At 63.0% G+C, this 13,036-nt stretch overlaps 1 protein-coding gene across 1 annotated transcript in view; it reads left to right on the forward strand.

Annotated features, from left to right (window-relative positions):
• Positions 1-13,036, forward strand: part of CPSF1 (cleavage and polyadenylation specific factor 1) — a 114,566-nt gene that overhangs the window by 91,797 nt on the left and 9,733 nt on the right. The window contains exons 30-34 of the mRNA XM_082290193.1: positions 2,713-2,803; positions 4,811-4,895; positions 6,432-6,573; positions 7,620-7,772; positions 10,923-11,099. Coding sequence (XP_082146319.1) covers positions 2,713-2,803; positions 4,811-4,895; positions 6,432-6,573; positions 7,620-7,772; positions 10,923-11,099 — 648 coding nt within the window. The remainder of the gene's footprint in view (positions 1-2,712; positions 2,804-4,810; positions 4,896-6,431; positions 6,574-7,619; positions 7,773-10,922; positions 11,100-13,036) is intronic.

The following is a 13,036-nucleotide window of genomic DNA, read 5'->3' on the forward strand; positions in this document are numbered from 1 at the left end:
CCTGGGCACACCTGGGGATACCCAGGACACACCTGGGGACACCCAGGACACACCTGGGCACACCTGGGGGCACCTGGGGATACCTGGGGACACACCTGGGCACACCTGGGATACACCTGGGCACACCTGAGAGCATGTGGGCACACCTGGGGACACACCTGGGGATACCTGGGCACACCTGGGCACACCTGGGGACACACCTGGGGATACCTGGGATACACCTGGGGATATATGGGGCACACCTGGGCACACCTGGGGATACACCTGGGCACACCTGAGAGCATGTGGGCACACCTGGGGACACACCTGGGGATACCTGGGGCACACCTGGGCACACCCAGAACACACCTGGGCACACCCAGGACACACCAGAGCACACCTGGGGTTACCTGGGATACACCTGGGGGCACCTGGGCACACCTGGGGATATCTGGGGCACACCTGGGCACACCTGGGATACACCTGGGCACACCTGAGAGCATGTGGGCACACCTGGGGACACACCTGGGGATACCTGGGCACACCTGGGGATATCTGGGCACACCTGGGGATATCTGGGGCACACCTGGGGGTACACCTGGGCACACCTGGGAGCATGTGGGCACACCTGGGGATATCTGGGGCACACCTGGGCACACCCAGAACACACCTGGGGACACCTTGAGGACACCTGGAACACACCTGGGCACACCCAGGACACACCAGAGCACACCTGGGGATACCTGGGATACACCTGGGGGCACCTGGGCACACCTGGGGATATCTGGGGCACACCTGGGATACACCTGGGCACACCTGAGAGCATGTGGGCACACCTGGGGACACACCTGGGGTTACCTGGGCACATCTGGGCACACCTGGGGATATCTGGGCACACCTGGGGATATCTGGGGCACACCTGGGGGTACACCTGGGCACACCTGGGAGCATGTGGGCACACCTGGGGATATCTGGGGCACACCTGGGCACACCCAGAACACACCTGGGGACACCTTGAGGACACCTGGAACACACCTGGGCACACCCAGGACACACCAGAGCACACCTGGGGATACCTGGGATACACCTGGGGGCACCTGGGCACACCTGGGGATATCTGGGGCACACCTGGGATACACCTGGGATACACCTGGGCACACCTGAGAGCATGTGGGCACACCTGGGGACACACCTGGGGATACCTGGGCACATCTGGGCACACCTGGGGATATCTGGGGCTACCTGGGGGCACCTGGGCACACCTGGGGATATCTGGGGCACACCTGGGCACACCCAGAACATACCCAGGGCACACCTGGGCACACCCCGGGGCCCCTCCTGCTCTTCCTCACCTTCCTCGTTCCTTCCTCTTCCTCCTCTTCCTCCTCCTTTTCCTCTTCTCCTTCCTCTTCTCCTTTCCCTCCTTCCTCTTCTTCCTCTTCCTCCTTCTCCTCTTCCTCCCTCTCCTTCCTCCTCCTCCTCCTCCCCCTCCTGTTTTTCCTCCTTTTCTCCTGATTTTCTCTTTTTTCTTCCTCCTTCCTCTTCTTCCTTCTCTTCCTCCTTCCTCCTCTTCTTCCTTTTTTCCTCCTCCTCCTCTTTTTCTTCCTCTTCTTCCTCTGCCCCTTTGTCCTCCTCCTCCTTCCTCTTCCTCCTCCTTTTTCTCCTCCTCTTTCTCCTCTTCTTTCTGTTTCCTCCTCTTCCTCCTCTTCTTCCTCCTCGCTCTCCTCCCTTTTGTTTCTCTCCTTCCTCTTCTCCTTTTCCTCCTTCCTCTTCCTCCTCTTCCTCCTTCTCCTTCCTCCTCCTCCTCCTCCCCCTTTCCTCCTTTTCTCCTGATTTTCCTTCCTCCTCTTCCTCCTCTTCCTCCTCTTCCTCCTCTTCCTCCTCTTCCTCTTCCTCCCCTCCTTTTTCTCTTCTTCCTTCTCCTTTTTTCCTCTTCCTCGTCTTCCTCGCTTTTCCTCTGCTCCTTTTTCCTTCTCCTCCATCGTTTTCCTTTTTCTTCGTCCTGTTCTTCTTTTTTTCCTTTTTTTTTTTGAGTTTTTCTCACTTTATTCCCCTCTTTTTCCCTCTCAGTTCCTCCTTCCTCTTCCTCCTTTCCATTCTTCCTCTTCCTTCCTCCTCCTCCTTTCTCTTCCTCCTCCTCCTCCTTCCTCTTCCTCCTCTTTCTCACCGGGGGGACCCTGGGTGGGATCTGGGGGGGCTCCAGGGGCGTCCCAGGGGGTGTTGGGGGTCCTGGGGGGGTCCCAGGGGATCTTGGGGATCCTGAGGGGGGTCCTGGGGGGTCCCAGAGGATGTTGGGGGTCCTGGGGGGGTCCCAGGGGATCTTGGGGATCCTGAGGGGGGTCCTGGGGGGTCCCAGAGGATGTTGGGGGTCCTGGGGGGGTCCCAGGGGATCTTGGGGATCCTGAGGGGGGTCCTGGGGGGGTCCCAGGGGATGTTGGGGGTTCTGGGGGGATCCTGAGGGTGGTCCTGGGGGGGTCCCAGAGGATGTTGGGGGTTCTGGGGGTTCCTGGGGGGGTCCCAGGGGATGTTGGGGGTCCCTGGGGGGGTCCCAGGGGATGTTGGGAGGTCCTGGGGGATATTGGGGGTCCTGGGGGGGTCCCAGGGGATGTTGGGGGTCCTGGGGGGGTCCCAGGGGATGGTGGGGGGTCCCTGGGGGGGTCCCAGGGGATGTTGGGAGGTCCTGGGGGGGTCTGTGTGGTGTCACCCCCCCCCCAATCCCGTGTTGCCCCCCAGGTGTACGCGGTGGCCACGAGCTCCCCCCACCCCTGCACGCGCATCCCCCGCATGACGGGCGAGGAGAAGGAGTTCGAGAGCATCGAGCGCGGTGAGGGGGGGGACACCCCAGGGACACCCCAGGGACACCCCAGGGACACCCAGGGACACCCCAGGGACACCCAGGGACACCCAGGGACACCCAGGGACACCCCAGGGACACCCAGGGACACCCCAGGGACACCCAGGGACACCCAGGGACACCCAGGGACACCCCAGGAACACCCAGGGACAGCCAGGGACACCCCTGGGACACCCCAGGGACACCCAGGGACAGCCAGGGACACCCCAGGGACACCCCAGGGACACCCAGGGACACCCCAGGGACACCCAGGGACACCCAGGGACACCCCAGGGACACCCAGGGACAGCCAGGGACACCCCTGGGACACCCCAGGGACAGCCCAGGGACACCCAGGGACACCCAGGGACACCCCTGGGACACCCAGGGACACCAAGGGACACTCAGGGACACCCCAGGGACACCCAGGGACACCCCAGGGACACTCAGGGACACCCCAGGGACACCCCAGGGACGGCCAGGGACACCCAGGGACACCCCAGGGACACCCCAGGGACGGCCAGGGACACCCAGGGACACCCCAGGGACAGCCAGGGACACCCCAGGGACACCCCAGGGACACCCCTGGGACACCCAGGGACACCAAGGGACACCCAGGGACACCCCAGGGACAGCCAGGGACACCCAGGGACACTCAGGGACACCCAGGGACAGCCCAGGGACAGCCAGGGACACCCCAGGGACACCCAGGGACACCCCAGGGACACCCCAGGGACACCCAGGGACACCCAGGGACACCCCAGGGACACCCAGGGACACCCCAGGGACACCCAGGGACACCCAGGGACACCCCAGGGACAGCCAGGGACACCCAGGGACACTCAGGGACACCCAGGGACAGCCCAGGGACACCCAGGGACACCCCAGGGACACCCCAGGGACACCCAGGGACACCCAGGGACACCCCAGGGACACCCAGGGACACCCAGGGACACCCCAGGGACACCCCAGGAACACCCAGGGACACCCAGGGACACCCAGGGACACCCCAGGGACACCCCAGGGACACCCAGGGACAGCCAGGGACACCCCTGGGACACCCCAGGGACACCCAGGGACAGCCAGGGACACCCCAGGGACACCCAGGGACACCCAGGGACACCCCAGGGACACCCAGGGACAGCCAGGGACACCCCTGGGACACCCCAGGGACAGCCCAGGGACACCCAGGGACACCCAGGGACACCCCTGGGACACCCAGGGACACCAAGGGACACTCAGGGACACCCCAGGGACACCCAGGGACACCCCAGGGACACCCCAGGGACACCCCAGGAACACCCAGGGACACCCAGGGACACCCCAGGGACGGCCAGGGACACCCAGGGACACCCCAGGGACAGCCAGGGACACCCCAGGGACACCCCAGGGACACCCCTGGGACACCCAGGGACACCAAGGGACACCCAGGGACACCCCAGGGACAGCCAGGGACACCCAGGGACACTCAGGGACACCCAGGGACAGCCCAGGGACAGCCAGGGACACCCCAGGGACACCCAGGGACACCCCAGGGACACCCCAGGGACACCCAGGGACACCCAGGGACAGCCCAGGGACACCCAGGGACACCCCAGGGACACCAAGGGACACCAAGGGACACCCAGGGACACCCCAGGGACACTCAGGGACACCCCAGGGACACCCAGGGACACTCAGGGACAGCCAGGGACACCCAGGGACACCAAGGGACACCCCATTCCCAGTGCCCCCCCAGTGCCCCCCATTCCCGGTGCCCCCCCAGTGCCCCCCATTCCCAGTGCCCCCCATTCCCAGTGCTCCCCATTCCCAGTGCCCCCCCAGTGCCCCCCATTCCCGGTGCCCCCCCCATTCCCACTGCCCCCCCAGTGCCCCCCATTCCCAGTGCCCCCCATTCCCAGTGCCCCCCCAGTGCCCCCCATTCCTGGTGCCCCCCTGACCCTGTGCCCCCCATCCCTGGTGCCCCCCTGACCCTGTGCCCCCCGTGTGCCCCCCCAGACGAGCGCTACGTCCCCCCCCAGCAGGAGGCCTTCAGCATCCAGCTCATCTCCCCGGTCAGCTGGGAGGCCATTCCCAACACCAGGTGAGACCCCAAAAACATCCCCGGGAACCCCAAAATATCCCCGGGAACCTCGAAATATCCCCGGGAAACCCCAAAATATCCCTGGGAACCCCAAAATATCCCTGGGAACCCAAAATATCCCTGGGAACCCCAAAATATCCCTGGGAACCCAAAATATCCCCGGGAAACCCCAAAATATCCCCAGGAACCTCGAAATATCCCTGGGGAACCCCAAAATATCACTGGGAACCCCAAAATATCCCTGGGAACCCAAAATATCGCTGGGAGCCCAAAATATCCCCAGGAAACCCCAAAATATCCCTGGGGAACCCAAAATATCAGTGGGGACCCGAGAATATTTCCAGGAATCCCAAATAACTCGGGAACCCCAAATTCCTTCTGGGAAACCCAAAATATCCCCGGGAACCTCGAAATATCCCTGAGGACCCCCAAAATATCCCTGGGACCCCAAAATATCCGTGGGAACCCCAAAATATCCCTGGGAACCCCAAAATGTAAGTGGGGACCCCAAAATATCCCTGGGGAACCCAGAATATCCCTGGGGACCCCAAAATATCCCTGGGGACCCCAAAATATCCCGGGAACCCCCAAAATCCTCCTGGGAACCCCAAAATATCCCCAGGAACCCTAAAATTTCCCCGGGAACCCCAAATCCCAAACCCCCTGACCACACTTGTGCCCACCTGAGCTCACCTGTGCCCACCTGTGCCCCCCATGCCCACCTGTGCCCACCTGTGCCCCGTTCTCACCTGTGCCCCCCATGCCCACCTGTGCCCACCTGTGCCCCTCTCAGGATGGCGCTGGAGCAGTGGGCACACGTCACCTGCATGAAGGGACGTGTCCTTGGGGCATCACCTATGCCCCCCATGCCCACCTGTGCCCCCCATGCCCACCTGAGCTCACCTGTGCCCCCCATGCCCACCTGTGCCCACCTGTGCCCCTCTCAGGATCGCGCTGGAGGAATGGGAGCACGTCACCTGCATGAAGGGACGTGTCCTTGGGGCATCACCTGTGCCCCCCATGCCCACCTGAGCTCACCTGTGCCCCCCATGCCCACCTGTGCCCACCTGTGCCCCTCTCAGGATCGCGCTGGAGGAGTGGGAGCACGTCACCTGCATGAAGGGACGTGTCCTTGGGGCATCACCTGTGCCCACCTGAGCTCACCTGTGCCCCCCATGCCCACCTGTGCCCACCTGTGCCCCTCTCAGGATCGCGCTGGAGCAGCGGGCACACGTCACCTGCATGAAGGGACGTGTCCTTGGGGCATCACCTGTGCCCCCCATGCCCACCTGTGCCCCCCATGCCCACCTGAGCTCACCTGTGCCCCCCATGCCCACCTGTGCCCCTTTGAGCTCACCTGTGCCCACCTGTGCCCCTCTCAAGATGGCGCTGGAGCAGTGGGCACACGTCACCTGCATGAAGGGACGTGTCCTTGGGGCATCACCTATGCCCCCATGCTCACCTGTGCCCACCTGAGCTCACCTGTGCCCACCTGTGCCCCCCATGCCCACCTGTGCCCACCTGTGCCCCTCTCAGGATCGCGCTGGAGGAGTGGGAGCACGTCACCTGCATGAAGACGGTGTCGCTGCGCTCCGAGGAGACGGTGTCGGGCCTCAAGGGCTACGTGGCCGTGGGCACCTGCCTGATGCAGGGCGAGGAGGTCACCTGCCGGGGCCGGGTATGGCACACCTGGGCACACCTGGGGTACCTGGGCACACCTGGGGGTACCTGGGTACACCTAGGGATACCTTGGGGGGGACCTGGGCACACCTGGGGGTACCTGGGAACACCTGGGGATACCTGGGGGGGACACCTGGGGGCACATGGGCACACCTGGGGATACCTGGAGGATACCTGGGCACACCTGGGGGTACCTAGGCACGGCTAGGGGGCACCTGGGCACAGCTGGGGGTACCTGGGGGTTCTGAAGGTGCTCAGGGGATGCTGGGGACAGCACGGGGGGGTCTGGGGTGACACCTGGGGGATGCCAGGACACACCTGGGGGGTGCCAGGACTCACCTGGATGGTGCCAGGACTCACCTGGAGGGTGCCAGGGCACACCTGGAGGGTGCCAGGACACACCTGGGCTCTCTCAGGGCACACCTGGATGGTGCCAGGACTCACCTGGGCAGTGCCAGGGCACACCTGGAGGGTACCAGGACTCACCTGGGGGGTGCCAGGGCACACCTGGAGGGTACCAGGACTCACCTGGATGGTGCCAGGACTCACCTGGAGGGTGCCAGGACACACCTGGGGGGTGCCAGGACACACCTGGGGGGTGCCAGGACACACCTGGGCTCTCTCAGGGCACACCTGGATGGTGCCAGGACTCACCTGGGCAGTGCCAGGGCACACCTGGAGGGTACCAGGACTCACCTGGGGGGTGCCAGGACTCACCTGGAGGGTACCAGGACTCACCTGGGGGGTGCCAGGGCACACCTGGAGGGTACCAGGACTCACCTGGATGGTGCCAGGACTCACCTGGAGGGTACCAGGACTCACCTGGGGGGTGCCAGGACACACCTGGGGGGTGCCAGGACACACCTGGGCTCTCTCAGGACACACCTGGATGGTGCCAGGACTCACCTGGAGGGTACCAGGACTCACCTGGGGGGTGCCAGGACACACCTGGATGGTGCCAGGACACACCTGGGCTCTCTCAGGGCACACTTGGGGGGTGCCCGGGCACACCTGTGGGCATGACCCCCTGACCCCCGTGCCCAGATCCTGATCCTGGACGTGATCGAGGTGGTGCCCGAGCCGGGGCAGCCGCTGACCAAGAACAAGTTCAAGGTGCTCTACGAGAAGGAGCAGAAGGGACCCGTGACCGCCCTGTGCCACTGCCACGGCTACCTGGTGTCTGCCATCGGCCAGAAGGTACTGCGGGCACCTGGGGGGCACCTGGGCACACCTGGGTACACCTGGGCACACCTGGGTACACACCTGAGTACACCTGGGTACACCTGGGCACACCTGGGCACACACCTGAGTACACCTGGGTACACACCAGTGACCGCCCTGTGCCACTGCCACGGCTACCTGGTGTCTGCCATCGGCCAGAAGGTACTGCGGGCACCTGGGGGGCACCTGGGTACACCTGGGTACACCTGGGCACACCTGGGTACACCTGGGTACACACCTGAGTACACCTGGGTACACCGGGGCACACCTGGGTACACACCTGGGTACACCTGGGTACACACCAGTGACCGCCCTGTGCCACTGCCACGGCTACCTGGTGTCTGCCATCGGCCAGAAGGTACTGCGGGCACCTGGGGGGCACCTCCACGGTGACCTCGGGGTGTCCCTGTCCCTGCTCAGATCTTCCTGTGGAGCCTGGTGGTCAATGAGTCAACGTTGGTGGCCACCCAACGTTGGTTGGGTTGGGTTTGATGACTCATGGGGCCACCAAGGGGGTGTCCAGGGCCACCATGGTGACCTCGAGGTGTCCTTGTCCCCATGAGATCCTCCTGGGGATCCTGAGGGTCAATGAGTCAATGTTGGTGGCCACTCAACCTTGGTTGAGTTCAATTTGGTGGCCCAAGGAGCCACCAAGGGGGTGTCAGGAGCCACCACGGTGACCTCGAGGTGTCCCTGTCCCTGCTCAGATCTTCCTGTGGAGCCTGGTGGTCAATGAGTCAACATTGGTGGCCACTCAGTGTTGGTTGTGTTGGGTTTGATGACCCATGGGGCCACCAAGGGGGTGTCCAGGGCCACCATGGTGACCTCGAGGTGTCCTTGTCCCCATGAGATCCTCCTGGGGATCCTGAGGGTCAATGAGTCAATGTTGGTGGCCACCCAACGTTGGTTGAGTTCAATTTGGTGGCCCAAGGAGCCACCAAGGGGGTGTCAGGAGCCACCACGGTGACCTCGAGGTGTCCCTGTCCCTGCTCAGATCTTCCTGTGGAGCCTGAAGGACAACGAGTCAACGTTGGTGGCCACTCAATGTTGGTTGGGTTCGGTTCCATGACCCAAGGGGCCACCAAGGGTGTGTCCAGGGCCACCATGGTGACCTCGGGGTGTCCCTGTCCCTGCTCAGATCTTCCTGTGGAGCCTGAGGGTCAATGAGTCAACGTTGGTGGCCACCCAACGTTGGTTGTGTTGGGTTTGATGACTCATGGGGCCACCAAGGGTGTGTCCAGGGCCACCACGGTGACCTCGGGGTGTCCCTGTCCCTGCTCAGATCTTCCTGTGGAGCCTGAGGGTCAATGAGTCAACATTGGTGGCCACCCAACTTTGGTTGGGTTGGGTTTGATGACCCATGGGGCCACCAAGGGTGTGTCCAGGGCCACCACGGTGACCTCGAGGTGTCCCTGTCCCTGCTCAGATCTTCCTGTGGAGCCTGAAGGACAACGAGTCAATGTTGGTGGCCACCCAATGTTGGTTGGGTTTGATGACCCATGGGGCCACCAAGGGTGTGTCAAGGGCCACCATGGTGACCTCGGGGTGTCCCTGTCCCTGCTCAGATCTTCCTGTGGAGCCTGCTGGTCAATGAGTCAACATTGGTGGCCACTCAACATTGGTTGGGTTTGATGACCCATGGGGCCACCAAGGGTGTGTCCAGGGCCACCATGGTGACCTCGAGGTGTCCTTGTCCCCATGAGATCCTCCTGGGGATCCTGAGGGTCAATGAGTCAACGTTGGTGGCCACTCAACCTTGGTTGAGTTCAATTTGGTGACCCAAGGAGCCACCAAGGGTGTGTCAGGAGCCACCACGGTGACCTCGAGGTGTCCCTGTCCCTGCTCAGATCTTCCTGTGGAGCCTGGTGGTCAATGAGTCAACGTTGGTGGCCACTCAACGTTGGTTGTGTTGGGTTTGATGACCCATGGGGCCACCAAGGGGGTGTCCAGGGCCACCATGGTGACCTCGAGGTGTCCTTGTCCCCATGAGATCCTCCTGGGGATCCTGAGGGTCAATGAGTCAATGTTGGTGGCCACCCAACGTTGGTTGTGTTGGGTTTGATGACCCATGGGGCCACCAAGGGGGTGTCCAGGGCCACCATGGTGACCTTGGGGTGTCCCTGTCCCTGCTCAGATCTTCTTGTGGAGCCTGGTGGTCAATGAGTCAACGTTGGTGGCCACTCAATGTTGGTTGGGTTTGATGACCCATGGGGCCACCAAGGGTGTGTCCAGGGCCACCATGGTGACCTCGGGGTGTCCCTGTCCCTGCTCAGATCTTCCTGTGGAGCCTGGTGGTCAATGAGTCAATGTTGGTGGCCACTCAGTGTTGGTTGGGTTCGGTTCTATGACCCAAGGGGCCACCAAGGGTGTGTCAAGGGCCACCATGGTGACCTCGAGGTGTCCTTGTGCCCATGAGATCCTCCTGGGGATCCTGAGGGTCAATGAGTCAATGTTGGTGGCCACTCAACCTTGGTTGAGTTCAATTTGGTGGCCCAAGGAGCCACCAAGGGGGTGTCAGGAGCCACCACGGTGACCTCGAGGTGTCCCTGTCCCTGCTCAGATCTTCCTGTGGAGCCTGGTGGTCAATGAGTCAACGTTGGTGGCCACTCAGTGTTGGTTGGGTTCGGTTCCATGACCCAATGGGCCACCAAGGGTGTGTCCAGGGCCACCACGGTGACCTCGGGGTGTCCCTGTCCCTGCTCAGATCTTCCTGTGGAGCCTGAAGGACAACGTGTCAACGTTGGTGGCCACCCAACGTTGGTTGGGTTTGATGACCCAAGGGGCCACCAAGGGTGTGTCCAGGGCCACCACGGTGACCTCGAGGTGTCCCTGTCCCCGCTCAGATCTTCCTGTGGAGCCTGGTGGTCAATGAGTCAACATTGGTGGCCACTCAATGTTGGTTGTGTTGGGTTTGATGACCCAAGGGGCCACCAAGGGGGTGTCCAGGGCCACCATGGTGACCTCGGGGTGTCCCTGTCCTCGCTCAGATCTTCCTGTGGAGCCTGAAGGACAACGAGTCAACATTGGTGGCCACCCAATGTTGGTTGGGTTTGATGACCCATGGGGCCACCAAGGGTGTGTCAAGGGCCACCATGGTGACCTCGGGGTGTCCCTGTCCCTGCTCAGATCTTCCTGTGGAGCCTGAAGGACAACGAGCTGACGGGCATGGCCTTCATCGACACGCAGCTCTACATCCACCAGATGATCAGCGTCAAGAGCTTCATCCTGGCCGCCGACCTCATGAAGAGCATCTCGCTGCTGCGCTACCAGGAGGAGAGCAAGACCCTGTCCCTCGTCAGCCGGGTGAGCCACCGGGCCACCTAACCGGCCACTGGGGCCACCAAACCTCTCCTATAGGGTTACTGGGCTGCCAAAGCGCCCATGGGGCCACCAAACCTCTCCCATGGGGTTACTGGGCCACCAAGCTGCCCACAGGGCCACCAAACCTCTCCTGTGGGGTTACTGGGCCACCAAACTGGCGACTGGGCCACCAAACCGCTCCCATGGGGTTACTGGGCCACTGAACTGCCCACAGGGCCACCAAACCGCTCCCATGGGGTTACTGGGCCACCGAACTGCCCACAGGGCCACCAAACCACTCCTGTGGGGTTATCGGGCCACTGAACTGCCCACGGGGCCACCAAACCCCTCCCATGGGGTTACCGGGCCACTGAACTGCCCACAGGGCCACCAAACCGCTCCCATGGGGTTACTGGGCCACCGAACCGCCCACAGGGCCACCAAACCGCTCCCATGGGGTTACTGGGCCACCGAACCGCCCACAGGGCCACCAAACCCCTCCCATGGGGTTACTGGGCCACCGAACTGCCCACAGGGCCACCAAACCTCTCCTGTGGGGTTACTGGGCCACCAAACTGGCGACTGGGCCACCAAACCTCTCCTATAGGGTTACTGGGCCACCAAGCTGCCCACAGGGCCACCAAACCGCTCCCATGGGGTTACTGGGCCACTGAACTGCCCACAGGGCCACCAAACCGCTCCCATGGGGTTACTGGGCCACCGAACCGCCCCCAGGGCCACCAAACCGCTCCCATGGGGTTACTGGGCCACTGAACTGCCCACAGGGCCACCAAACCTCTCCTATGGGGTTACTGGGCCACCGAACCGCCCACGGGGCCACCAAACCCCTCCCATGGGGCTACCAGGCCACCAAACGACCCATGGGACCATTGGGCCACAAGACCCCTCCCATGGGGCCACCAGGCCACTAAACCCCCCCCCAGGGCCACCAAACCCCTCCCATGGGGCCACCTGGGGTTCACAGGGGACACCTGAAGGTCCTGAGGGTCACAGGGGACACCCAGGGATCCCGAGGGACTCGCAGGTGACACCTGAGGGTCTTGGGGGACATCCAAGGGTTGGGGTCTTGGGGGTCTTGGGGAGCTCCAAGGGGGTCTGAGGGGACACCTGAGGGACACCTGAGGGTCCTGGAGGACACCTGAGGGTCTTTGGAGACACCTGAAGGTCCTGGAGGACACCCAGGGGTGTTTGGGGACATTTGGGGGGGTCTTTGAGGGACACCTGAGGGTCCTGAGGAACACCTGAAGGTCTTGGGGACACTCAAGGGTCACAGGAGACACCTGAAGGTCCTGGAGGACACCCAGGGGTGTTTGGGGACATTTGGGGGGTCTTTGAGGGACACCTGAGGGTCCTGAGGGACACCTGAGGGTCCTGAGGGACACCTGAAGGTCTTGGGGACACTCAAGGGTCACAGGAGACACCTGAAGGTCCTGGAGGACACCCAGGGGTGTTTGGGGACATTTGGGGGTCTTTGAGGGACACCTGAGGGTCCTGAGGGACACCTGAAGGTCCTGGAGGACACCCAGGGGTGTTTGGGGACATTTGGGGGGTCTTTGAGGGACACCTGAGGGTCCTGAGGAACACCTGAAGGTCCTGGAGGACACCCAGGGGTCACAGGAGACACCTGAAGCTCCTGAGGGACACCTGAGAGTCTTGGGGACACCCAGGGGTGTTTGGGGACATTTGGGGGGGTCTTTGGGGGACACCTGAGGGTCCTGAGGGACATCTGAAGGTCCCGGAGAACACTTGAGGGTCACAGGAGACACCTGAGCAACACCTGAAGGTCCTGGAGAACCTTCACAGCTCACAGGAGACACCTGAAGGTCTTGGGGACACCCAGGGGTCTTTGGGGACATTTGGGGGGTCTTTGAGGGACACCTGAGGGTCCTGAGGGACACCTGAAGGTCTTGGGGACACCC

This window comes from Coloeus monedula (assembly GCF_965178545.1).
Source record: "Coloeus monedula genome assembly, chromosome: 1".
Classification (NCBI taxonomy): Eukaryota; Metazoa; Chordata; class Aves; order Passeriformes; family Corvidae; genus Coloeus; species Coloeus monedula.